We start from the raw sequence: 27,500 nt of genomic DNA on the forward strand, positions 1-27,500 counted from the left end.
TTTGTCAACAGCGTCAACCTCCCGCAGTTTCTCTTGAAGCCAATACGGAAGTGACTTAAACTGCAATTCATCGACTGTCCACTAGAGACAGACTCCAGAAGGAGCAGAATCTCATTGAGCTCATGTTAAAATGCCCAACTTTACAGCAGAAGAACACATGTTTACAGTCTGGGACACATTGTGCTTTTGGTCTATACGGCTAATTTTGCCCTTCATGACGACTGTGAGGGGGTGAATTTATTTATAACTCATTCGTTTACATTATATAAAGCATTAAAGTTCTGCATAAATAAGGGAGTGGCCACTTTGAGTGACAGGTGGATTGCCGTTTGTCTGCTGTCTGTTAGTCATCGCATCACCTCAGCTCCGCCCACGTCCCGCCTTTTTGCCCATTTTCTGTTATCTGGGAGTGAAGCGCAATGACGCGCTGCCAAGATGGCGACGGCCAGCTCGACGCAACTTTACGCTTCAAAACTGCTCTTCAGAATCCTATGGGTGACGTCATGGACACTTAATCCATATTTTTTTACAGTCTATGGTATGAACACTCAATACGTGCCGAAAAACGTCTCAAAAAATGCAGCGTCAAAACAAAAAAACAAACCCAAGGTTGTTTTTTTATTTTTTATTACGCTTTTACGCCTGCCGTTTCGCACGTTGGTGTGTACCAGAGACTGTAAAAAATATGGATGTAGTGTCCGTGACGTCACCCATAGGAAGTGTAAAGTCGGGTCGAGCTGGCCGTCGCCATCTTGTCAGCGTTTCACTCCCGGATAACAGAAAATGGGCAAAGAGGCGGGACGTGGGCGGAGCTGAGGTGATGTGATGACTAACAGACAGCAGACAAACGACAATCCACCTGTCACTCAAAGTGGCCACGCCCTTAATTATGCAGAACTTTAAGGCTTTATATAATGTAAACGAATGAGTTATAAATAAATTCACCCCCTCACAGTCGTCATGAAGGGCAAAATTAGCCGTATAGACCAAAAGCACAATGTGTCCCAGACTGTAAACATGTGTTCTTCTGCTGTAAAGTTGGGCATTTTAACATGAGCTCAATGAGATTCTGCTCCTTCTGGAGTCTGTCTCTAGTGGCCAGTCCATGAACTGCAGTTTAAGTCACTTCCGTATTGGCTTCAAGAGAAACTGCGGGACGTTGCCGCTTGGTGTGCACACTCACATTGCCGCCCTTTGTTCAGTCATGAGACGTTAAACGTCGGCGATAAACACGTGCGAATATCGTCCCGTGTGAACAGGCCTTTAGATCCCAGATTTTCAAATAGTATTGCAGCCAAATATTATCCTATCCTAACAAACCATACACTCTAAAAAAAAAAAGGTTTTATATGGCACCAAAAATGGTTCTTGGCTCGTAATCATAGGAGAACCTTTTAAAGTGCTATATAGCACCAATTTTGGTGCTTCAGTGGTTCTTCAGAGGTACACTCTAAAAAAAAAGGCTCGTAATCATAGGGGAACCTTTTTTAGTGCTATATAGCACCAATTTTGGTGCTTCAGTGGTTCTTCAGCGGTTCTTCAGAGGTGCTATATAGCACCTTAGTCAAAGAACCGGTGAAGAACCTCTGAAGAACCGCTGAAGAACCTCTGAAGAACCGCCGAAGAACCACTGAAGCACCAAAATTGGTGCTATATAGCACTAAAAAAGGTTCCCCTATGATTACGAGCCAAGAACCATTTTTGGTGCAATATAGAACCTTTTTTTTTTTAGAGTGTACTATATAGCACCTCAGTCAAAGAACTGGTGAAGAACCTCTGAAGAACCACTGAAGCACCAAAATTAAAAAGGTTATCCTATGATTACGAGCTAAGAACCATTTTTGGTGCCATATAGAACCCTTTTTTTTAGAGTGCACATCAATGGAAAGCTTACTTATTTATTACTCAATTAAAAAAAAAAAGAAGACCCTTATGACTGGTTTTGTTGTCCAGGGTCACACATTGAACCTTTTTGGCATAAAGCGTTCTTTAAAATTGAGTCAAGACCCCTAGAGTTCTATATATAGAACCCTATAGAAGTGTCTTATTTCCTTTCTCCTTTCATTCATACTTTCTTCTCTTTTAAAAACGTCATCGTCTCTGTAACCTCTGTAACATTTGTTGCGTGGCTCTTCTGGTTCCTGGCGTTTGTGATGACTGTACTTGTGAAAACCACCCTATAATCAGCGGTAGGAAAGATCTAATAGACTGTCTAGTGCTCTACAGCGTGAAAGAGAGAGGATGAGAGAGTGATATATGTCCCTGCTGCCCGAGGAGAAGCGGACAACGTCTAGTGAAGAACGACTGAAGAGCCAAAGGAGGAGAGGAAGACAGTTACGAGAGCGCAAGACCCAGAGCGCCACACAGCTCATGAAACATGTGAGAGAGACGCACAGAACAGCTGAAAGAGCAAAACGCAGGGGATCATAAATCAAACAAGATGATGATGTCAGCAAAACCCCCAAAACACAATCGCTTCTGATAAAAAAAGGTGAGCAAACAAACAGAAATGCTCAAGGGTTCCAGTAATCGGACTCGTTGTTTGTGGCAGGTTCAGGAATAAGCACTTTTCAGGCTGAAATCAACATTATGCTACTAACATTGTGGCTTTTCATGCTGTATTAAAGGGCTAGTTCACCCAAAAATGAAATTTCTGTCATTAATTCCTCACCCTCATGTCGTTCCAACCCCGTAAGACCTTCATCTTCAGAACACAAATGAGGATATTTTTGATGAAATCCGAGAGCTTTCTGTCCCTCCATAGACAGCAATGTAATGAACACTTTCAAGACCCAGAAAGGTAGTAAAGACGTCATTAAAATAGTCCATGTGACTCCAGTGGTTCAATCTTCATGTTATGAAGTGATGAGGATAGTTTTTGTGCGCCAAAAATCCCTAAAATAGCGACGTTTCCCATTGGTATTAATCTGGTTCGAAGTAAACAAGTGGGACTTTATGCATTTCCATTGTAGTTTATGCGCACGTTTTCGTATCGGATAGAAAATGTATCCAACTGAAACGAGTGCATACGTTTTTTATGCGCATTTATAGAATTCATGCGCATCTTGGCGTTTACATTAAGCATTTTTTGATGCGATATCCCAAAATGCGCATAAAATAGGTGGATGGAAACATGGCTTATTGTACATTCAACAGTCGACAGTCATTCAAGCTGTCCAAATTAGTGATAGACCGATATATCGGGCCGATATTTGCGATTTTTACGTGTATCGCATCGGTCGATACAAGGCTGCTGCGTTGGCCGATATTTTTTTCCCTGCATTATTTACAGACAGGCGTCCACAGGGCAGCTCTCACCGTCTTCAAACTGTCTCGCTCTCCCTCTCTCGCGCATATTAATCAAAATCAATTGAGAATTGACACGATGGTAAAAGGTTGAAAGACTGAAGTTTCACGTGGAGCATTGGGAGATTTTTTCCTGAATTACCGCTGGTGTTGCTCTACAATAGATTAAGTGCACCTACACTCTAAAAAATGCCTGGTTAAAAATAACCCAAGTTGGGTTGAAAATGGACTAACCCAGCAATTGGGTTGTTTTAAGCAAACTTTTAACCCAGCATTTTTTTAGAGTGCAACCATTAAATGACTAGGTTGTACATAGTTTTAAAATTAAGTATAGTACAGTCAGTGTGCACTTTATTATGATGCTTGCTTGTTGATACTGTGTGCAAATAGTGTCATTATTTTATTTATGCTTAAATATTTATTTTCAGAATTTATTTTCACCACTGAACTCTTTTTTTCCCCTTGTTCTACATCACCGGTTTTTAACTATTTGTTAAATATTGTATTTTTTTAGTTCAATAAATGTTCCCTTTTTAAATTGTAAATTTTAAATTGTTATCATCATGATCATTGTGTCATTTTTATGATGTAAATTGAGGGAGCAAAAGCAGTATCGGCTCCAAATATCGGCTCAAGAAAATCGGCAGCCCGTATCGGTCATCGGCTAAGGCTGATGAAAAAAAATCGGTATCGGCACTAAAAAAATCCATATCGGTCGATCCCTAGTCCAAATTTGCTAACGATGTGGGAACACAACCTCAACAAACTTTCAAAAGGGAGAAACAACAGTACCTTTACCCTCCACGGTAGTTGGTTGGGAGGATGACGTGAAGAAGTGACTTTGTATCACGTACGTTAGCATTTTTAGCTATTTTCTAGATTCAGTAGCCTGTGGTGGTAAAGCGATGAGCATTTTGAAAAGCTCAGAGGCGTATCAGTATCTGTCGGAAAAGTGTATCTAAAAGCGGACATTGAGCTGAGCCTGAGCCTACACGTATCCCATCACGAGGCATGGGTGCTAGCATCCGTGACAGGTGAAGTACAGACAGCGGGTTGTTCATGTATTAGGGCCAGTGCCCGGTTGCATAAAGCACCTTAAGTTTTTCCCTCAAGTATGATACTTAAGGGGCAATTTCCCCTTACCTAAGAGAATAACTTAAGGGTGTTGCATATAATCTCTTAAACGGAAAAGCAAGCGTTTGAAGCGAAATTGCACTTTTCGCTTTTTGAAGCGAAATTGCGTCCTTTTGTGCTTTTCATAGTGGTTGTGTGCGGCCGTGAAATTGAAAAATACTACTGTTATTGTGTCACGAAATGTAGTTTTAAGAGTTTTTCAGTCAAGAATGTAGTTGTTTAAAGCTCAAATCTGTGGTTTATTTGTAAAGATAGCGCCCAAATAAAAATGTTGTGAGATCCCGGCGATCACCGGGAGCTCGCGCTCATGTAACCCGCCTGGAACAGCCTTACCTCGGCTAGTCCTCATGTCTTTTGCTGCTGGTAAACGAGAAATGTTTAAATTCACAATCTATAGCTTCGGTTCTATTATATGAAACATATAAGTTAAAAGACATTAATGACTTGTTATAACGTCAAACGACTTCTTTAATTATGTGAGTTTTTCTTCATCTCATTCAGAAATGTACGTATGACTGCAAGTGTTCAGTGTCACAGTGGTTGCGATGTGTGACGGTCAAATCGGTATTCTTGCAACAATTTTTCATCGCTAAGATGGTCCAAAGGGTTCTCCCTATCCCTAAAAATGATTCTTGGCACATAATGATCTTCAGCTGGTTCCATAAATTCAGCCATGTTATTTTTGTCCGCGTAACTCTTAAGGTTCGATTTCCAAACCTTAAGTTATACTTAGGGAAATGACTGTTAAGGGGTTTTATGCAACACTTAACGCTTTTTAAGGGATTACTTAAGTGAAAAAACAGCATTTAAGGGGAATTCTAAGTGTTTAGGACGTTTCACTTAAAGAAACCCTTAAGTAACACTTAAGGGTTTTTTTCTGCAACACCCTTTGGTTTAAGGGAAACATAAGGGCGAACTTAAGGAAAGATTACACTTAAGGTGCTTTATGCAACCGGGCACAGGACACTGTTGTAGTCATGCAGCAGCACTTTTGTGGAAGGTCAGTAAAGTAAGGACAATTAAAGACACAGAAATTGTATTGTTTATTGTATTTTGATATTATTAATTAACTAATAAATGTACTAAACAAAAATGTTTATTGTGTGTGATTCATGTTGCAAATGTTGCTTCACAGTAACCTTCACTTAACCCTTGTGGCACCATCTGATAAAAAAAATATTAAAAATGATCATTTTGAAACCTTGCCAATGATCCGAAAAACAATTAGCCTCCTCTTTTCTGGCTATCACCAGACCAAGCTCAATTTAAGATTGAACATTGGTCTGGGGAGTCTGCTCTGTATTTTCTACTGCACAAGAGGCGTGATAAACCAGCATAATTCAAATGACTCTGTACGCAATTGGATAGTCCTTCAACCAATCAGACCACAAGAGGCGTGATCAACGGGCAACGACCCATCGATTCTCTATCCGTCTTCGTGTTAAACCCGCCAATAGCGCGCCAGGTGGATAAGCTAGTCTGTGATTGGTTCCCGCAAAAGTGTAACAGAAGCAGTAGAAATTAATTTTTTACAGTAGAACCCCCCGGAAACAGGTGGATAGAAGAATTTCTTCTCGTCTGTGCCAGTCTCCGATGCTGTTCACGTTGTAAATACACTGCAAAGCTTCCGAGTTCTACAGCAGAACGGCGGCTCGCTTGTCTGGCTGTCAGCAGACCAAGCTCAATCTTTTAAGATTGAACTTTAGTCTGGGGAAGTCTGCTCTGTATTTTCTACTGCACAAGAGACGTGTGATGAACGGGCATAATTCAAATGACTCTGTACGCAATTGGATAGCTTTCCTGTAGCTGAAACAGTAGAGTGTGACGCTAGCAGCGCCAAGATCATGGGTTCGATTCCCAGGGAAAGCAAGAACTGGCAAAATGTAAAATGTGTACCTTGAATACAATGGAAGTCGCTTTGGATAAAAGCGTCTGCCAAATGCATAAATGTAAATGTAAATGGATAGTCATTCTAATCCATTTAGCAAACAGACCAACAATCGATCGCTTCTCTATCCGTCATTGTGTTAAATCCGCTAATAGCGCGCCAGGTGGATAACCTGGTTTGTAATTGGTTCCCAGAAGCAGGATAGAAATAAGTACGGGTTTCCAGCCTTTGAGCTGCAGATGGAATCAAATTGCCGGCAGATCTGGCTGGGTTTACCCAGTCTAGCGGCTCGCCATTCTGAACAGCCAATCAGAGTTCTCTCTCTTACTGACGGCCCGACACCGATTCTACATGTTGAATCGGCCAAAAAAAAAAAAAAAAAAAAAAAAAAAAAAAAAACAGACGGTGTCCGACTAGAGACAATGTTGGACAAACTAAGTCCAATGCTCAAAACCGGCGTTCTGGTGTAGAACTCGGAAGCTTTGCACTGCATTTACTACATCAACAGCGTCGGAGACTGGCACAGACGAGAATAAAGTTTTTTTTGCACACAAAAAGTATTCTCGTCGCTTTATAATATTAAGATTGAACAACTGGAGTCACATGGACTATTTCAACAATGTCTTTACTGCCTTTCTGGACCTTGAAAGTGGAGGGCTCAGAGCGTTCTCGGATTTCATCAAAAATATCTTCACTTGTGTTCAGAAGATGAACAGTCTTACGGGTTTGGAACGACATGAGGTTGAGGAATGAATGACAGAATTGTCATTTTTTGGTGAACTAGCCGTTTAACTTTTATGGTGATTTTAACAGTATCCATTAACTATCAACGAGCAATACATGTCATTGTTAGTTCATGCTAACGCATACAACTTTTGATTTCAATAATATATTAGTAAATGTTGGAATTAATATTAATATGTAAGATTAATACATGCTGCAGAAGTATTTGTCACTGTTAGTTCATGTAGTTGAACCCTATTGTAAAGTGTTACCCATGTATCATATATTCAGCAAAATAAGTGACACAAAGAAGTGGCGAGCAAAAGAAAAGAAGACAGAGAGAGAGAGATAGAGTTTGTCTGATGGTTCTGGGATAGTTACTCGAGAACTGAAGGTCCTATGGCCGCGGCGATCGTCTTTAAGCACCTCCAACCTACACTGGAGCTTACGGAGATAAAGTCATCAGTCCATCAGTTACAAGCAACAGAAGAAACAATCCAACTGATAACTGAGAGCGGCAGGCAGCTCAAAGATACAGACACACACTTAAAGTCACTTAAAGGGGTCGTATGATGCTATTTTAAAAGTTCCTTTTGTTGCTTATCGGGTGTGTGAGTATAGGTTAACATACTTTAATATTCACATACTGTACATTATTGCAGCTCCTCCATTCCCAGTCTGTCTGAAACGCTCTGGTTTCTACTAAGCCCCTCCTTCTGTAAAGCTCAGAGTGCTCTGATTGGCCAGACACCTCAAGAGTGTGTCGGAAATGCTTTGAAAATCAATGAGCTTTGTAACATTTCAGATATCATACGGATACACACTAAAGGAAAAGCATCATTCGGCCCCTTTAACTTTCAGGCATCAGAAGAACTAGACCAAAGGACGTTAATGAACATTTCATATAGAATTACATTTAAATTGCCAAGAATAATACACGTTAAAGTATAAACACACTCACAGACACCTGGGGCCTCATTTATAAAACTTTGCGTAGGATTTGCGTCAGAATTGGCGTACGGATGAAACATAGGACGTGCGTACGCACAGAAATATTCGGATTTATAAAACCGTGCGCACGCACATCCTACGCAGTTTTCCCTTAATAAATCACAATCAATTCTAAATGTAGCGCAGCTTTTGCGGCTTCATGTCACGCCCATAGTTGCCCATAAATAGTCCGTGAAACGCCCACAAGTTAATATTCATAGGTTGCGAAATCATGGCAAACACAGAGAGGAAATAAAAAAAAAAGTAACTTCACTCAATGTGAGGTAGAAGTTATCGTTGGCGAGGTTGAAAAGAGAAGAAAAGTGTTGTTTGGAGGGCACAGTGTGGGCATTACTAATGCCAAAAAGACACTTGAGTGGCAAAAGGTTGCAGACGCCGTAAATGCTGTAGCCTCACAACCTCGGACTATCGCCGAAATAAAAAAGAAATGGTCGGACATCAAAGTCGAGGCAAAAAAGCGTCTAGCGCTCCATCGCCAGAGTGTGTCCTCTTGCTGTCTGAAGATGCGTTCACTCCGAATCCTTCCATTCGCCACATCTTCTAGAGCACAAGATCAGCCTTTGTGCGTCATTGCGCATTGAGATGGGCATTTTATTTCCATCCATTTAATTGAATCTGACAAGCTACAGATGTCGGTTATAATCTTGGGAAATAGTTCCGTGCAAATGTAATGTCTTGCAGCTTTCTGAATGGTTGAGACATACGTCATTTTATCAAAAATAAAACTAAAGGCATATGCATGAATACCATGAACTTAGCTGATGAAGAAATTTTACTATGAAAACAACTTTCCCCAGTGGACAATTAATACATCTATCTATTTATCTATATATCTCCCTAATTATCTATCTATCTGTCTAATTGCATCTATCTGCTCCGCCAGACGGACACTTGACGAGAATATCAGTTTTGTACATTAGCTATTTCGTTGTTTACCATATTTATGAGGATGAATTGCAATGCATAACATGCCAATATTATTGCAGAACATATTTCACTTTTCTTTTTGCAAATATGTGTTAATTTGCATTTATGTTGCAATTTTCGTTTGATTTTGTTTGTTTTACACTGCAGATCGATCAAACGGGTGTTCGTGTAGGCTGTTCATTGTAAGACTTGCTTTGTGAAGTCTTAATGTTATTTATGAGAGGCATAGCCATTTCTTTTACACAACGGTCTACAGTTTCACACACTTTCACGTGTTTCTTCCATCTGCCGACGGTGTCGCCTTTTCTCATTTCACCCGTTTTTGTGCGTACGCCTGGGTCAGAGCTTGCGTGAAGGACCGCACATTTTCCCGTCAAGTTTGCTTTTTATAAATACCAATTATTGCGTAGAGAGCGGCGTACGCCTTCTTTTGTGCGTACGCAACGTTTATAAATGAGGCCCCTGAGCTTTAGGGAACTATATAGCTAGTCATACAAAAAAACACATGAAATTTTCATGCAACACCCATTTTAATTATTGCAATGCATTTCTGAGTGAAACTGAATATTAAATGAGAAGACAAAATAAGTTTTTATTATTAATAAATAATAAAAAAATTGTGCATGATTTACTTTTAAACAATTTTCACTCACACATTTGCTAGAATTTACAACTGTAATAGCACTGGGATATCGGTTTATTAAACTATTCCCTCATGAAATATCTAATTAATACTAGTAATTACATAATTTGTAAAGACATTTACAAGAAATTCGAAATACACGTATATTTTCTTGTGATGTCACATCTGATAAATCATCTTTCAGCTAATGTTGTTTTTGTATTATTGAATGATTCTGAGCAGGAACAATATATTTTTTTCTTAATCTTGATCATTTCATGACTTTAATCTATTTAAATAATAATGTCTGACACCTGTTTTGGTGAATGGAAGTGGCGTGAATAATATTCACAAAAAAGAAACATGACAATTTTGTAATTTTTGTTAATAACACTCTTAAAAATGAAGGTTCTCATTGGGATCGATAGTTCCATGAACAACCTTTAACATCCATGGATCATTTCCATTCCACAAAAGGTTCTTTAGATTATTCAAATGTTCTTCACACTAAGAAAAAATAGTTCTTTTACGAGCTGTTCAAGGATCTGAAAGGTTCTTTGAGAAAACAACAATGGTTCTTCAACGGCATTGCTGCAAAAAACTTTTGGAAGCTTTATTTTTAAGAGTATATGTAATAAAACTGGAGTGTGTGTGTTAGTTAGTATTAGTGATGGTTATAGAGATCCTACTGATGTCAGTTAGAAGATCAAACCATATGATGGAGCTTTACTGTCACCTAAATGAGACCGTGACGGGGTTGAAACAGGACAGGAGCTCGTCATTAACTTTAACTGTGAAGCTGAACTCAACACACTCCTAAAGTGCATCATGGGAAAGCACATTTACTCACAAGCAAGTGCTTTAATTCACATACACACACACACACACACACACACACACACACACACACACACACACACACACACACACACACACACACACACACACACACACACACACACACAGACACACACAGACACACACACACACACACACACAGACACACACACACACACACACACACACACACACACACACACACACACACACACACACTCACAACGTGTAATTTACTAGAGGTTCTGACAAAATGTTAATTGCTGCAGTCTATTTATAATGTTTAATTAATCTGAATTATTTAAACTCGGTTTGAGTGAATGATTCAATGACTCACTCATAACGACTTCACTTGTTTCATTACTGAATGAATCTGAGTTTTTGAATTAATCTGTTGAATGAATGATTCAATGACTCACTCGTTGTTTCATTACTGGATGAATCAGTGTTTTTGAATGAATCTCTTGAGTGAATGATTCAATGACTCACTCATAAAGACTTCACTTATTAAATTACGGAATGAATCAGTGTTTTGAACGAATCTCTTGAGTGAATGATTCAATGACTCACTCATTATGACGTCCCTTGTTTCATTACTGAATGAATCTGTTTTTGAATGAATCTGTTGAGTGAATGATTCAATTACTCATAAAGACTTCACTTGTTTCATTACTGAATGAATCTGCGTTGTTGAATGAATCTCTTGAGTGAATGATTCAATGACTCACTCGTGATGACGTCACTTGTTTCATTACTGAATGAATCTGTGTTTTTGAACGAATCTCTTGAGTGAATGATTCAATGACTCACTCATAAAGACTTCACTTGTTTCATTACTGGATGAATCAGTGTTTTTGAACGAATCTCTTGAGTGAATGATTCAATGACTCACTCATAAAGACTTCACTTGTTTCATTACTGGATGAATCAGTGTTTTTGAACGAATCTCTAGAGTGAATGATTCAATGACTCACTCATAATGACGTCACTTGTTTCATTACTGAATGAATCTGTGTTTTTGAACGAATCTGTTGAATTAATGATTCAAAGATTCACTCATAACTACTTCACTTGTTTCATTACTGGATGAATCAGTGTTTTTTAACAAATCTGTTGAGTGAATGATTCAATGACTCACTCATAAAGACTTCACTCGTGAAATTACTGGATGAATCAGCGTTTTTGAACAAATCTGTTGAGTGAATGATTCATTGACTCACTCATAAAGACTTCACTTATTAAATTACTGAATGAATCTACGTTTTTGAACAAATCTGTTGAGTGAATGATTCAATGACTCACTCATAAAGACTTGTTTCATCACTGGATGAATCTGCGTTTTTGAGCGAATCTACAGTAAATGATTCAATGACTCACTCATAAAGACTTCACTTGACAACACATGTCGCCACCTACTGGTGTAACGATGTAATTGATACAATCTTTATTTGAAGTGTCAAGTTACTTTCAAAAGATGATTTACTTTATTACACACTTTTTTAACTAATTGGATATGCATTGCCTAGTGTCCCAAAGCAGTCACTTCCAGTTCTATTTCATTAAGCATTCTGTCTCAGAAGGCTGCTATCTATGTAGGCAACTCACTAGGATTTGTAACACAACTTGTGAGTTTTGCAAAGCAGAACAGGGATGTTTTCTATTAGCAGGGACATTATCGATGGCTGCCGTTTATGTGTAGCTTAAGAGGAGCTTTCCTCTGCCATATTCTCAATACTGTTTTGAGGGAAGTAACACAAGTCTGACTAATATAGTGCTACAAACACACACACACACACACACACACACACACACGCACACACACACACACACACACACACACGCACACACACACTGCTGCAAACACACTGTTATATCCTCGACACAAACAACAACAAACATTAGTAAAACAAAAAATGAACAAATGGCAGTGAATGAGTGTGTCAGAGCAATATCATTTTGGGTGTTTTAAGTAAGTCCTTTTGAATAAAAAGTGTCTGCTAAAAGGTCATATAAAAGTGAAAATATTCATAATATAGCATATGGCCATCACTATTCTCTGTGCAAAAGGCTTCTCTTCATCTTAACACAACACGAATTTAGCTAAAGAAATATGCTTAAAGAAATGTTTGCTAACTTATGATGTCCTTTTTAGTTGTGTTTTGTGCAATAAGCCATTAAAAATAAGTTAATTTGGTACTCGCAAGCTGTTTGAGAGGCGGCTTTATGAGAGCGCCACTTACATAGATCAGTGGTGCGCGCGCTTTTGGTGTGAGCGCGAAACCTGTGTGAATGACTAGAATTATGCGCAATACAAACACTATTCAACCTGAGCGAATGAGACGAGTGAGTGACAGGAGGCGGGTGGAAGAGAGAGTGAGAACGCACAGCTGGTATCGGTATATCGATACTGCAAAAAAGGAGTATTGGAACCGTTTCAGATATTTCAGTATCGAATACATATCGAAAGATCTGCATTTTCAACAACAGTAATTTCAATAGCTAATAAAAATGTATAAATATGAATTTTATATTGATTGATAAATAACTAATTAATTAGTGAGTAGCCTACTAAATAAACCATCTCAGTACAGACTAAAAACATAGGCTTTTTAATCTGTTTTATAGAGTCGACTGAATGAAAACGGTGTTGTGCTATTCATTCTGTTATCGTAGCTAATTTATATGCACTGTAAAAAAGTTGCTGCCTTCAGTCAACTTCGATGTTTAAGTCATTTCAACTTAAAGGTGCAGTGTGTAAGTTTTAGCGGCATCTAGTGGTGAGGTTGTGAATTGCAACCGCCCAACGCTCACAGAGAAGCTACGGTGCAGTGTTAACTTTGTTTCACTGATGAAAACAAGACTATAACTAAATAAAAAACAGTTTTGGATGACAAAAACTATGATGAAAATCTACTGTCTTTTTCGTCAACAGATAAAAAACGAGGCGAAAATGTTAGGGTGGGACGATTCGGGAAGATATCCTGTCAGAACTGATAATAGATGCGTACATTTGTATTGTAACATTGAAATTAAATAAATGTTAATTGAAAAAAAAAAAAAAACGGAAACTTATTTGAAGCTTTAGCTTAACCTGATATACTAACTAAAACAGAAATACAACATTATAAAAACTATATAGATGTTTTTAAAAAACAAAGTGAATTGAGCTCTTTCGTGTATTTTTGCGCTTGAACGGTCAAAAATACAATTATGTCAAAATGTCAGTTTTGACATGTATTCAAGTAACAATCGGTTATGTAATGTTTAAATGCTCAATTAATGCATTACAATTTAACTAAACTAATTAGATTTTAGTCTACTAAATCTACTGTAGATTTAGTCGACTAAAACTAGATTAAAACTAAAAACAGTTCAGGTAAAATATACTAAAATATGACTAAAACTAAATGCCATTTTAGTCAAAAGACTATGACTATAACTAAACCAAAATTTGCTGTCAAAATTAACACTGCCACGGTGGCCGACACAGGACAAAGATGTCGTCGTCTGAGGGAGCAGAGAGTGACTAGCGCTCTGTAGAGAAGTTTGTCACTTTAGGGCTACAGTAGAAACATGACGATACAAAATGGCGGCTTCACTGTAAGGGGACCCGCGGTGTATGGAGATAGAAATGGCTCATTCTAAGGTAATAAAAACATAACGGTTCATTATGTAAGGTCTTTATACACCACTGAAAACATAGTTATGTGTATTATATTACATTTCTGTCAATAGATCCTAATAAATATAACACACTGCACCTTTAAATGACATTAAACTGACTAATTAAAAAATGAGTTTATTCTTACGTTATGAAATTGTTAAAGTAATGCATAACTTATTGATCATATAATTTTCTACAGTGTACAAAACAACAATTTTCACTAAGAAACTGCTAGTAAATTTTACAAACAACTGCAAAGAAACATCAAAATTAAGTTTGAAGTACTGAAATAGTAAAACATAATCTTTGTTATATTTAGTTTTTAGTAAGTGTTGTATTTTAGACGTATGAGGCTAAAGTTGTCTCGCATTCTGCCGGCAAGCTATGATTAAAGATGAGCTCTTTACCTGGTCCAAGGTAGAGTACCTTGACTTGAGTGTGATGACCTCATCCAGGTGTGCTCTGAACTCTCGCCGTGACGCCTGGAGGAAGCCACAGGATAGTCACTCACCCTAAACACACACACACTCCTACCTTTCCCCCACACACACAAACCTCTCCATATCCAACAAGCACAGATACAGAATCAATCCGCATTCTATCAAACACATTTTTTGAGCATGCTCTGCCACAAACACTGACACAAACACACTCACAGAGACACGAACTCTCTCCAACAGGACGCACAGTAATAAAAACACTGCAATGATGTGCACCGCTGCGATGGAAAATATGACCAGCTGAACGGAATGAAAACTCAGCCCCGTTACAACCAACTCAACTGATCTAATGCTGTAAATTGTGAGTGACAAATAGGAACAAACCAACAGAAAAGAAACCGTGGAGCAGGAGGAATCACTTCCGTGGTGAATGACACTCGCGTCAATCGCAAGCACTACAGTTGGGGAGTTAAAGGAACACTCCACTTTTTTTTGAAAATAGGCTCATTTTACAAGTCCCCTAGAGTTAAATAGTTGAGTTTTACCGTTTTTGAAACCAATCAGCCGATCTTTGTATCTGGCGGTAGCACTTTTAGCATAGCTTAGCATACATCATTGATTCTAAACAGTCCATTAGCATCTCATTCAAAAAATGACCAAAGACACTTTCAATATTTTTCCTATTCAAAACTTGACTCTTCTACAGTTACATCGTGTGCTAAGACCAACTGAAAATGAAAGGTTGCGATTTTCTACACCTATATGGCTAGGAACTACTTTCTCATTCCTGCGTAATAGTCGCGGATCTTCGCGGCCGTACCATGGCTGCAGCGGCGCAATGATTCGTTGGTATTCTGTGAAACATGGTGGTAATTACACCTTCGACTTACTATCACAGCCCTTTACAACACACAGAATCATGGCTAATCACACAGCTAAATCCACAACACAATTTGTCGGCTGCAAGCCTGAAACTTTCTCTGCAACTACGCAAACTTAGTGCCGTTCACATTGAAAGTTACCTAGCTGGGCTACTTTCAGGCGCTGTAAAAAGTAGTTCTTAGCCATATAGGTGTAGAAAATCGCAACCTTTCATTTTCAGTTGGTCTTAGCACACGATATAACTGTAGAAGAGTCAAGTTTTAAATAGGAAAAATATTGAAAGTGTCTTTGGTCATTTTTTGAATGAGATGCTAATGGACTGATCAGAATCAATGATGTATGCTAAGCTATGCTAAAAGTGCTACCGCCAGATACAAAGATCGGCTGAATGGATTCAAAAACGGTAAAACTCAACTATTTAACTCTAGGGGACTTGTAAAATGAGCCTATTTTAGGCTAAAGTGGAGTGTTCCTTTAAGCTATTCAGATTGAACCTTCGTACATTATGAACAACTAACAAAAATTAGTCAACTGCTGATGAATAAATGTATTTGTTACTGGAAAAAGACCATTTAAAATAGCTGAGCTACTGTCACTCTAATACAAATGTATAAAAATTAGGGCTGGGTATTGACGCAAATTTCACGATTCGATTCGATTTACATTCACAAGCTTTCAATTCAGATTCTATTCAATATCGATTATTGTGGATATCAGATACCTTAAGGAAAGAAAATCTGTCAGCTAATGAACTATACACGGGGTACGTTGCTGTAATATTGAATGTTAAAACTAAAGGTGCACTACGTAACTTTTCCGTCCGCTATAGGTCGCCTGTTCAAAACAAATGCAAGTTTGAGCGCAGAATCTTGGGACATGTGGTCTTCAGCTCACAGCCGGTGGGAAAGAATCGGGATAGGACTCGGGCAGAAATCATGTTGATGGATGTGATTATTAACGTTACTGTAGTGAAGCAGAGCAGGAGCGAGTGTTGTGGAGCTGAGGAACCGCTTGAGCGATTGTTAATGAGATGAACGCAACACACGCCTCACGAGCAGCGGGACTTTTATTATGCCAGAGTCGCCGGCGCCACTTCCTCTCCTCCGCTCATGAGTGTGAGGTAACGCAGCTCTGATGATCATATTACACACATCTGAGTGTGTTGATGGTGGGATGACGTTACTCTGTGTGTTCTCTCAGCGGCTGCTCTGACACTTGTTCACACTGCAGTGAGAGTAAAGCGTTTCTGCAAAATAAAACCGGAAACCGAGGGGAACGCAGATATGATGTCATCGACAGGCCACACCCTCACACGTCCCGGTTCCTCGGGTAAAATAGCAATTTTCTCACGATTTACAAATAGTTGGAAACATTTGGGATATTGTAAGTACTCGACTGAACAAAATATATAACACTGGCATAGCGGTTTTTAAATAGGCTATTTTATTGAAAAAATTTTACATAGTGCACCTTTAACTGATTTAAATATAAACAAATATTATGTTTTTAAATAATAATAAAGTTATAATCAGTGTTGGGGGTAACGCATTACAAGTAACTTGAGTTACGTAATAATAATATTACTTTTTCCAAGTAACTAGTAAAGTAACGCATTACTTTTCAAATTTACAACAGTTACTTTTTTCACATTAATTTGACTGACAGCTCTCCTGCCCCCATGTTGAGAAGAATAAGTGCAGAGGCGTGTGTGTGAACATGAGGGTTATTGTAGTTCTAGACTAAATGTGAGCATTTATTTATCTCACTTGCACAATACAGATTCTGTTCTCCTCAAAATGAATAAAATCAGTCAAATGCAAAATCAGAATACTGTGCAAACCTCCAATAATTAAATGTTAAATAAAACAACTATTTTTATGCGTAATCTACCTTTATATTTAATTTACCAATGTCTTGCTGCTGACCTTTGATGATGAAAATTACTAGATTTTTTGTTTATATTGGTAAAACTTTTTTCTCCTGCGTCCTATTCTACCATTATCCAGAGCTGCGCCCTCTACTGTTCATGCGTGAATCTGCATTTTTACCTCAGCCTGGGGCTTATTATTTCAATTTTGGTATAAAGAGGTCTTTACCGTAGCACAAAAATATAACTTTTTTGTTATAAACAAAAACAAGCCCAGCCCAGGTGAGAAAAAGTAACGCAAAAGTAACGTAACGCATTACTTTTCTTAAAAAGTAACTAAGTAACTCAATTAGTTACTTTTTAAGGGAGTAACGCAATATTGTAATGCATTACTTGTAAAAGTAACTTTCCCCAACACTGGTTATAATACTAACTTTACAATTACATGATCATATTTCTACTCCAATTTGTTTTTGAAATATAAACATTGAAATGGTGGCAGTCATAAAAACTTGACAGATTTATTCAAACATGCATTAATATTGAAGAACGTTAAAAATTATAATGACTATGGTGCTTATAAATCAAAATGCTCATCTCTAGATTCATTTTTCTAGCTGACAAATGAGTTTATGGACACTGGATATGGTTTTTCTGAGGTAAATGTGATCTACTGATGTCTTTCCGCGGTTGAAACACTGATTGTCCGATTACATGAGACGTGATACGGATTTTGGAAAGTTGTAATGTATCTTTTTTTAACGTACCTTCAGATGTTCATTCATGTTTATTTAGCTCTGAAACTGGTATTATTCTGCCTTCACGTGCTCTCGGAATTATTGTAAATATGCGTTTCCGAGGGAAAAATTGATCACGAACGCCCTTCTGATGTGGTGTTCACCACTGGGAAGTTCAGAAATAATTTTGATACCCAAATTCCAGAGATGGGCGTGCCTTTAACTTTAAAAATGGTGGCGGGGAGAACTACTGCTGTGACAGGTATATGATTTATTCGTTTTTGTTTTTTACCCCAAAACAGCTAGATCGTTTAGTCTTATCGTTAATATAGTGAATATTTACATACACCAGTAATCATTTGAAGCGTAGGCTATTGTATGTTTTATACACAGTCTGCATTTGACCGAAGAATCTGGCATCATAAATGTTTAAGGTTGTCAGTGCATGTGATGTGACACTATCATTTTGGTTTTGATAAGATTTTCCCAATAAATATGCAAGAATAAACCTGGTGTCCTCCATGATTCCTGTTCATTCCGACAACAAAGCACTTGAAGCTCGTAATCACGACTTCTGGGAAGTAGGACATTTCCGATAGCACGTGAAGGCAGCATTAAAGCGGAGGATCAGTTCACGTGAGCTTCAACTGAGGCACTCCTGCGATCTGTCACAGCGTCAAAACGGTATTTTTTAATTTTTTAATTCATAATAAAATGGATGTAATTTGAAATCTGAGACTTTGTTTCATATCGGAAGTAACAAAGCACAAAGATCATTGTGATTTATTGGATGGGAGACGTGCTAGAATGATCCGTTCATTCATCTGAAAACAGGATGACTCATCGATTCTTGGGATTCAAGAATCGATATCGGTTCATAAAAATGAGAATCGATTAAAATCGAGAAATCGATATTTCTTACCCAGCCCTAATAAAACTGTATAATAGCTACTAAAAATCTTGACTCATATTTTTTTCTATTTTTGTAGTTTCGTGCATGGACTTTTTTTTGGTGCATTTTGCCAACTTACTCCGAAAAGTTGAGAACTTTTTTTTTTGGACAATTCAAATAACTTGAACAAATCAAATTATTTATTGACAATAAAGCTTCCATAGATATCTGCAATACAACCTGTCCCAAAAAAAGTGCCATTCAATTTTGTTTGGTTTTAATAAAAAAGGAAATTAATAATTAAACTATTTTAACAGATTAGCTACTCTCATGCAAATAAAAATGTATGAACAGCTACTTAAACACAATTTTACATACATTTTTTTTTACATTTTAAAAAATCCACTTGTTTCTTGAAACACATCACAATTTTAAATATTTTTTTATAGCTGTCACTAATAAAATATTATAAAAATGTATAAATGTACTAAATATTAAATAAAATCTCAATATAGTATATAATATACAAGCTGTACAGAATAATATATATAAGCATCTAATTAACTTAATATTTTTAAAAAGTGGTTGCCAATATGTCTAAAATACACTTTGAGAGAAAATTTTAATATTTTTAGAGTATATTGTGTTTTACAGAGGTAATGACTAGTCGACTGATGCAGGTTTTTCATTGGTCAATACCGAAAATCTAGATTGATTTATTGTTGATATATAAATAATACAATTTAGTGTTAGCAAATACAACGTACTTTAAATTGCTGTGGTTTAACCTTTGTTTTATGATAATCTCAAAATGGCCATCTATCGTCATCAATTATTATAGATGAATTGGCTTGTTTCACTAGCAACAATAACCCCTCAGCCATACATTCATTAAAGCGTTCATGGATGAGAAAAATAACATTAAAAATGCATTAAAAGAAAAAAGTAAAAGAAAAAATGATGGATAAACCAATGTCAAAAACACTTCAAATGTCCAAGACAAACATCTAAATTTGTCATCCAAATGACAGCAAGTCATTTCTTCTCTGTTGCACTTGAGATAAGCATGCATGACAAGACAGGAAGGGATTCAGGCAGAGCAGGACGCAACAGTCATCATGGGCAGGATGAAACGTGTCACATGGCAACAAGTCGAGGTGGAGGAGAGCTGTTGCCATGCGGATCTGGCCCGAGACGCATGCAGGAATACCTCAGCAATGCTTAGGGTGGATGAAGAGGAGGGGAGCCGCGCCTGGGTGCCATGAGAAGGGGGAAAAGAGAACACAATTAAATATAAGAGCCAGCCAAGCCAAGCTGAGACAGACACCGCCGCCCCCTGCTGGCCCGGAGGACTGCTTGAGCACGGCAAGCCAAAGCAGCTGGGAACAGAAGACATTTAAAAAAGAGCAGATGAGGAGATAAAGAGCAGAAACTACGCAAACACACTCGCGTATTTGCATAGGGCGTGTTTCAGGCCCGACAGTGCTTCTGATCTGGGATTTGTGCTTGGCGTTTTGAATGCAAGTTCATCGGGTTTTTGCAATCATTCGTGATCCCGTTTTGATGTTAGCTTGGGGATAAAAATGTGGTCACGTTAAATCCAATTTATATTGGATTTACAACACACACAGACAAGCACACACGCAAACACGGCAAAGATGAAAAGATGAGTGAAGGGTTTAGCACATTGCCACTAAATCACGCTAACTATGATCGAGTTACTAAAGATCACATTTCTCAAAACGACAACACTGATGTCATTACAGGGACATTCAGAAATAATTGCACATATACTGGGGTTTACAATGTGTTTAAAAATAAATTAATACTTGTATTCAACGAGGATGCGTTAAATACATCAAAAGGAAGAGTAAAGACGCTAATGATGTTACAAAAGATTTCAAGTGAACTTTCTCTTTATCAAAGAATCCTGAAAAAGGGTGTATCATGGGTTTCTACAAAAATATGAACATTGAAATGTCTCTTGAGCAGCAAATCAGCCTATTAGAAGGATTTCTGAAGGCTCATGTGACAATGAAGACTGGAGCTAGTGGTTGAAAATGGGCACTGCAGTCCAAATTCAAACTCTTGGAGGGAGTTGTTTGCCCCGCCCCCTCAACCCGGGGTGTCGAAATACTATTGGGTAAATTGGCAGTGGGCGGGGTCACACAGATCAAAACAAAATAGAATAACTGTCTTTGTTTTTCAGAGTAACAAGTATGCGAGCATGTTTCCTAAATATCTGTACATTTTTATTCTTTAGTACAGTCAGTAAAATTACATACTGCACCTTTAAAATCCTGCCAGTGCTGACAAGAATCATTTTTGCTCTTTGTCACCTTTGGTATAAAATGAGCACTGCATCTTACGTCCATGCATGCAAGGTGTCCTTGTGGTCCAGGAACGGAGTAATATATCTTTCAGGCTGCGGCCCACCCGAGTTTAAAGCTCAACTGAAACTCACTACAGATATAATCTTTAGAACAGTTATTTATTGCCACACACACACACACACACACACCGCAGCGCACATAGCTTCACATGTGTAATGCCCTCAGAAAACACAAATAGTGCTTCACCCAAAGGATTCAATTGTTATGATTCATTAAGCTACTATTTTACGTTTTGCTGAATTGGTGGCTAATTCATATCAATTCGTACAATCTCATTTGCATGTTTTCATATGATCTGCTTACGCCTCAGTGACGGTTAGGTTTAGGGGTAGACCTTCAGCTTACTTCAGTACGAATCACACAAATTCGTACAAAATGGCAAAATTGTTAAATACATTTTCTCATGAGGTCAGTTTGGATACTTGGATTTGGATATATAAAATTACGGGCCCTATCATACACCCGGACGCAAGTGTTTTTTGTTAGTTTCAACCCCCCCGCAGTTTTCATTTTCACGTCCAGCGTTGTTTAAATAGCAAATGCACTCTCGCATCTGTTCACCCATGGGCGTCTGGTCTGAAAAACCAGGCGTGTTCAGGAGCATTGTTGGTGTGTTGCTATTGTGAGGAACTGAAATCGACTGCGCCATTGACCAACACAAACCTGCTCTAAAGTCAATGGTGCAGTATTTTTTGTGTCATTTAAAGGGTGTGTTAATAGGCGGTGCACAACACGCACACACTCTGATTATTACACACAAAGGGACGTGCAGCAACACACACACGTCAAATATTAAAAATAAAAGGATTCCACTCTGGAGAAGCGTTCAGTCTTTCCGCTTGCAAATTCCTAAATAGTGAATCCGCCATGGTGCGAGCGCAACTGCAGAGATGGACAGTAACTAAGTAAATTTACTTGAGTACTGTACTTAAGTACACTTTTTGAGTATCTGTACTTTACTTGAGTATTATTTTTTCTGGAAACGTATTACTTTAACTTCACTACATTTGAAAGACAAATATCGTACTTTTTACTCTACACTCTAAAAAAAAAAAGGTTCTATATTGCACCAAAAATGGTTCTTGGCTCGTAATCATAGGGGAACCTTTTTTAGTGCTATATAGCACCAATTTTGGTGCTTCAGTGGTTCTTCAGCGGTTCTTCAGAGGTTCTTCACCGGTTCTTTGACTAAGGTGTTATATAGCACCTCTGAAGAACCGCTGAAGAACCACTGAAGCACCAAAATTGGTGCTATATAGCACTAAAAAAGGTTCCCCTATGATTACGAGCCTTTTTTTTAGAGTGTACTACATTTCTATCAAGGTCCTTGAAGTCGAAAGTCGTTTCTGTAGCAGCTTTGAAAGTCAGTGGATGATTTTTTCTTCTTTAAAAGGTTTTTATTTAATTTTTTTGCAGACAGCCTATCAGTAATCACTCTTGTAGGGTCATGTGACGTTTCCAAACATTGAATACTGACCAGTTTATAGCAAAATGAAAGAAGACGGTTCCTCGGCACAGTGTGTGCACCCATGGCCATACTTAATTTTTTTTTTTCAGTTTTCTGAAAAGATTAATTATTAGTTTAGTTGGCATACACTTAATGCATGTCTCATAAAATGTTCAAAAATGTAAATGTCTGGGAGAAAGAGAAGAGAAACCAGTTGAGAATATCGGATGTGTATCAGAGTATAGAGTCTGTGCATTTGGCCTTAAAGTGACAGCAGCTTTGTAAAGAGCGTTGTAACTTTTATACAAGTATTGAAATGAGTTTAAGGTAGTCGTATGCTAGCATGTTGGATGGAGCATCACTGACTGGCTTAAACCACCATGATGGCATAATGTGCATTTATACAACAATAATAAAATAATGCATCGACATAAAAAAAAGGAAATTTACTTTTGATACTTAAGTACTTATAAAAACAAACTTTTACTTAAGTAAAAATCTGTTTTTAGAACTTTCAGTTGTAATGGAGTAATATTTGACCAGTAGTACTTTTACTTTTACTCAAGTAATAGAGGTGTGTACTTTGTCCACCTTTGGCAACTGGCTTTTAAAGGGAAAGGGAGATGAGACTCTGATTGGTTTATTGCACATTACGCCCAAAACACACCCATGACTCATTAAGAGACTAGGGATAACCTTTTTGGATCTTGTTTTTTGGACTGTTTTTTTCTATCATTAAGCCATATCACCCTGTAGCCCAAGACTGGTTTCCCACTGAAGCTAAGCAGGGCTGAGCCTGGTCAGTACCTGGATGGGAGACCTCCTGGGAAAACTAGGTTTTAGTGAGGCCAGCAGGGGGCGCTCACCCTGTGGTCTGTGTGGGTCCTAACGCCCCAGTATAGTGATGGGGACACTATACTGTAACAAGCACCGTCCTTTGGATCAGATGTTAAACCGAGGTCCTGACTCTCTGTGCTCATTAAAAATCCCAGGATGTCCTTCGATAAAGAGTAGGGGTGTAACCGCGGCATACTGGCCAAATTTGCCAATTGGCCTCTGTCCATCATGGCCTCCTAATCATCCCCATATATATATATATACGATTGGTATCATCCCTCAGTCTCCTCTCCACCAATAAGCTGGTGTGTGGTGGGCGTTCTGGCGCAAAATGGCTGCCGTCGCATCATCCAGGTGGTGCTGCACATTGGTGGTGGATGAGGAGATTCCCCCCTTCTATGTAAAGCACTTTGAGTGCCTAGAAAAGCGCTATATAAATGTAACAAATTATTTTAAACTAGAAAAAGTGGATTCGGACACTCCCTAAGTAAAATAGGGCCCTACACATCCTAAATCAGATACAGGTCTGATCTGATGTTTTGGACCAATTGCGAGAAAAAAAGTCAGAACTGTAAGATAAAAAAAGTCGCAATTATCTTTTAAATAATTTTATTCCGTGACAGAAACAAGCTTCCAACAAAATTTAATTTAAACTCATATTTTCAAAATGAGTTCATTCAAATTGCTTAGAATCATCATAAATGTGTTAAATACAAATACACCAAATTTAATGAGTTAAAAAAAGTGTGAATATAGTTTAAATATGGCTAGATGTGGAACAAGTGATAGTAGTGTTTGAGATTGAAACAACTTTTTATTGATCATATATATTGTTCATATATATTTTTGATGTAGAGTACAAATTCGAATGGCTGTGCATTTATTTGTGCATTAAATTATAGCTGTCACAGCTTATTAAACCGTGTGTATATTGTGTTGAGTGTAATGGTGAATTGCAGCGTGCATTTGCGGGAAGCCTTGATGCTTTTAACTCAATGAGTGAAATAAAACTGTCTGAATCGAAGCCGTTGCTGTGTTGTCAGTCTCCCCTCTTCCCCCTCCACTCCGCAGCTTTAAGTACAGTAATGAGGTAAAAGTACTTTGTTTCTGTCCATCGGTTAAAACTCTGTAATCCAAATGGATGGAAAATGTATATAAAATTAAAGCAGATAAATCTTAAATTTAGGGCTGAATACACTATATTGCCAAAAGTTTTTGACTGCCTTTACATTAACTTTAATGTCCCATTCTTAATCCTGAGGGTTTAATATGGAGTCGCTCACCCTGTGCAGCTCTAACAGCTTCAGCTCTTCTGGGAAGGCTTTCCTCAAGGTTTAGGAGTGTGTTTATGGCCATTCTTCTAGAAGCGCATTTGTGAGGTCAGGCACTGATGTTGGACGAGAAGGCCTGGCTCTCAGTCTCCGCTCTAATTCATCCCAAAGGTGATCTATCGGGTCGAGGTCAGGACTCAAGTTCCTCCACACCAAACTCGCTCATCCGTGTCTTTATGGAGCGACGCTTTGTGCACTGGTCAGTCATGATGGGACAGGAAGGGGCCGTCCCCAAACTGTTCCCACAAAGTTGGGAGCATGAAATTGTCCAAAATGTCTTGGTGAAGCATTAAGGGGGTTGGGGTGGAATGCCGTTTCATGCATACTGAGCTTTTTATACTGTTAAAGACTTGGATTCCCATCCTAAACATGGACAAAGTTTAAAAAAAATAAGTTGGACGTTTGATGGAGTATTTCTGTGCCAAAAATACTCCTTCCGGTAAGTTTCGGAAAGGCGGAATGTCCTTGTACGGGCCGTACGGGCTCTTCTCTTCTCCCGACTAGAGCGAGAGAGCAAGCCGGCTGCGCTGCGGTCACAGGACTTCACAGAATCAACAATGTCACCAAAGCAAGACAACCCTGCACAGCTTCCCAAAGAACCCAGCGTTAATGGGACAGTGGATGGAGTTTGTTCTTCCGGAGCAGGAGTTGTGCAAGTGTTTGTTTGTTCCATGAATTTCGGCGACGATGGTTTATAAACAAGGTACAGTTCAACTCCGGATGTGTAGCTCGTCTAATGCTGAAAGATGGAGCGGTCCCAGCGATTAAGGTTCACGGTGGTGTGTTGGTAGCAGGCGGTGAGTAAAACTGCTTCAAATGTCTTTGTGTTGTTGGCTATCGATTCCATTGTTTTTCTATGTAAACCTGCATAGCTCAACGCAATAGCTGCGCGTGCTCGTCATTCTTTAGCTCCGCCCGAACGATACGCCCCAGCCGCTCTGCTTTTTTCGGAAAGACTCGGTACAGCGTATATTTCTTTTATAAATATAATAAAACTAAAGACTTTTCGGAGATATGAAAGATGCAATACTACTCTATAGGTACTCAAGATTGACTGAAAATGAGTGTTTAACCCCCCAACCCCCCCCCCCCCCCTTAATAGTTCCTTTAACTGGAACTAAGGGGCCAAGCCCAACTGCTGAAAAACAACCCCACACCATAATCCCCCCTCCACCAAACTTTACACGTGGCACAATGCAGTCACGCAAGTCCCGTTCTCCTGGCAACCACCAAACCCAGACTCGTCTATCAGATTGCCAGACAGAGAAGCGTGATTGGTCACTCCAGAGAACACGTCTCCACTGCTCTAGAGTCCAGTGGCGGCGCACTTTACCCCACTGCATCCCATGCTTTGCATTGCTCTTGGTGATGTAAGGCTTGGATGAGCTGCTCGGCCATGGAAACCCATTCCATGAAGCTCTACACACTGTTCTTGAGCTCATCTGAAGGCCACAGGAGTTTGGAGGTCTATCTCTATTGACTCTGCAGAAAGTTGGCGACTTCTGTGACCCTCAGCATGCGCTGACCCCGCTCTGTGATTTCACTTCATGGTTGAGTTGTTGTTGTTCCCAATTCCACTTTGTTATAACACCACTAACAGTCGACTGTGGAATATTTAGTAGTGAGGAAATTTCCTGAATGGACTTATTGCACAAGTGTCCACCGATCACGGTTCTCTGAGTTCTCTGAGCTCCTGAGAGCCGCACATTCTCTCACTGATGTGTGTAGAAGCGTCTTCAGGCCTAGAGCTTGATTTACACACCTGTGGCCATGAAGTGATTGAACACCTGAACTCAATGATTTGAAGGGGTGTCCCAATACTTTTGGCAATATAATGTATTTTTTGTACACTTTTTTATCTCTGAAGGGAGCGAGAATGACTAACAGGACACAAACAATCTGCTCAAGACTGCTTTAGACGGTCCTTCTGTACTGCAGCTGATACGCAAATACACAGAAGACAAGCCTTTACTCCATCTAAGCATCTACAATGCATTAAAGCAACTTTACAGCATTAATGTCTGTTCATAATCCACAATGTTTGAGATATCAGTGCTGGTGCATATTTTAGATCGTCCATTTCCCTTTAAAGATCTAAAAAAATCTTTCATGAACTTTAAACATGAAAAATGTTTCAATACGAGCAAGCCTCTCCTATCAGAATTGGGCTAAAAATAGCATTAGCCTGTCTGCCATTATCAGCTATATGTTAAAAAATCCTAACCATAATATAAAATCATTTATTAAAGCATAAATTCAAATTCATCTATCTATAAAACATTTTAGCAAACACACTGCAGGTGTTTGCTAGTCTCAACACATCTTAAAAAGGCTCAAGTTATTATCTTACTCAAGATTATTGGCAGACTGCATTTTAAAAGCAGCTTTATGGAGTTATCAAACATACTCATAATTCAGCCAAACATCTGAAAGAACACATGATCTGATCTTCTGCTTACTGTGGGATGAATATCACTAAAGTATGATACAATAAACTAAATATATGAATATTTACACACAACTGGACAATATCGCATCGGACACATTTCCAAGAGCAAATAC

At 38.6% G+C, this 27,500-nt stretch overlaps 1 protein-coding gene across 4 annotated transcripts in view; it reads right to left on the minus strand.

The window, feature by feature from the left end:
* gphnb (gephyrin b) overlaps window positions 1–27,500 on the minus strand; it is a 138,624-nt gene that overhangs the window by 23,244 nt on the left and 87,880 nt on the right. For 2 of the 4 annotated variants that reach the window (XM_079831920.1, XM_079831921.1), the window contains exons 9-10: window positions 14,520–14,594; window positions 7,433–7,495 (exon numbers count right to left, since the gene is read on the minus strand). The exons of the other annotated variants lie outside the window; for them this stretch is intronic. In XM_079831920.1, the coding sequence (XP_079688046.1) occupies window positions 7,433–7,495; window positions 14,520–14,594 (138 nt within the window). The remainder of the gene's footprint in view (window positions 1–7,432; window positions 7,496–14,519; window positions 14,595–27,500) is intronic. 4 annotated transcript variants of the gene reach the window in all.

The sequence above is a fragment of the Gobio gobio genome (genome assembly GCF_949357685.1).
Source record: "Gobio gobio genome assembly, chromosome: 12".
Lineage (NCBI taxonomy): Eukaryota > Metazoa > Chordata > Actinopteri > Cypriniformes > Gobionidae > Gobio > Gobio gobio.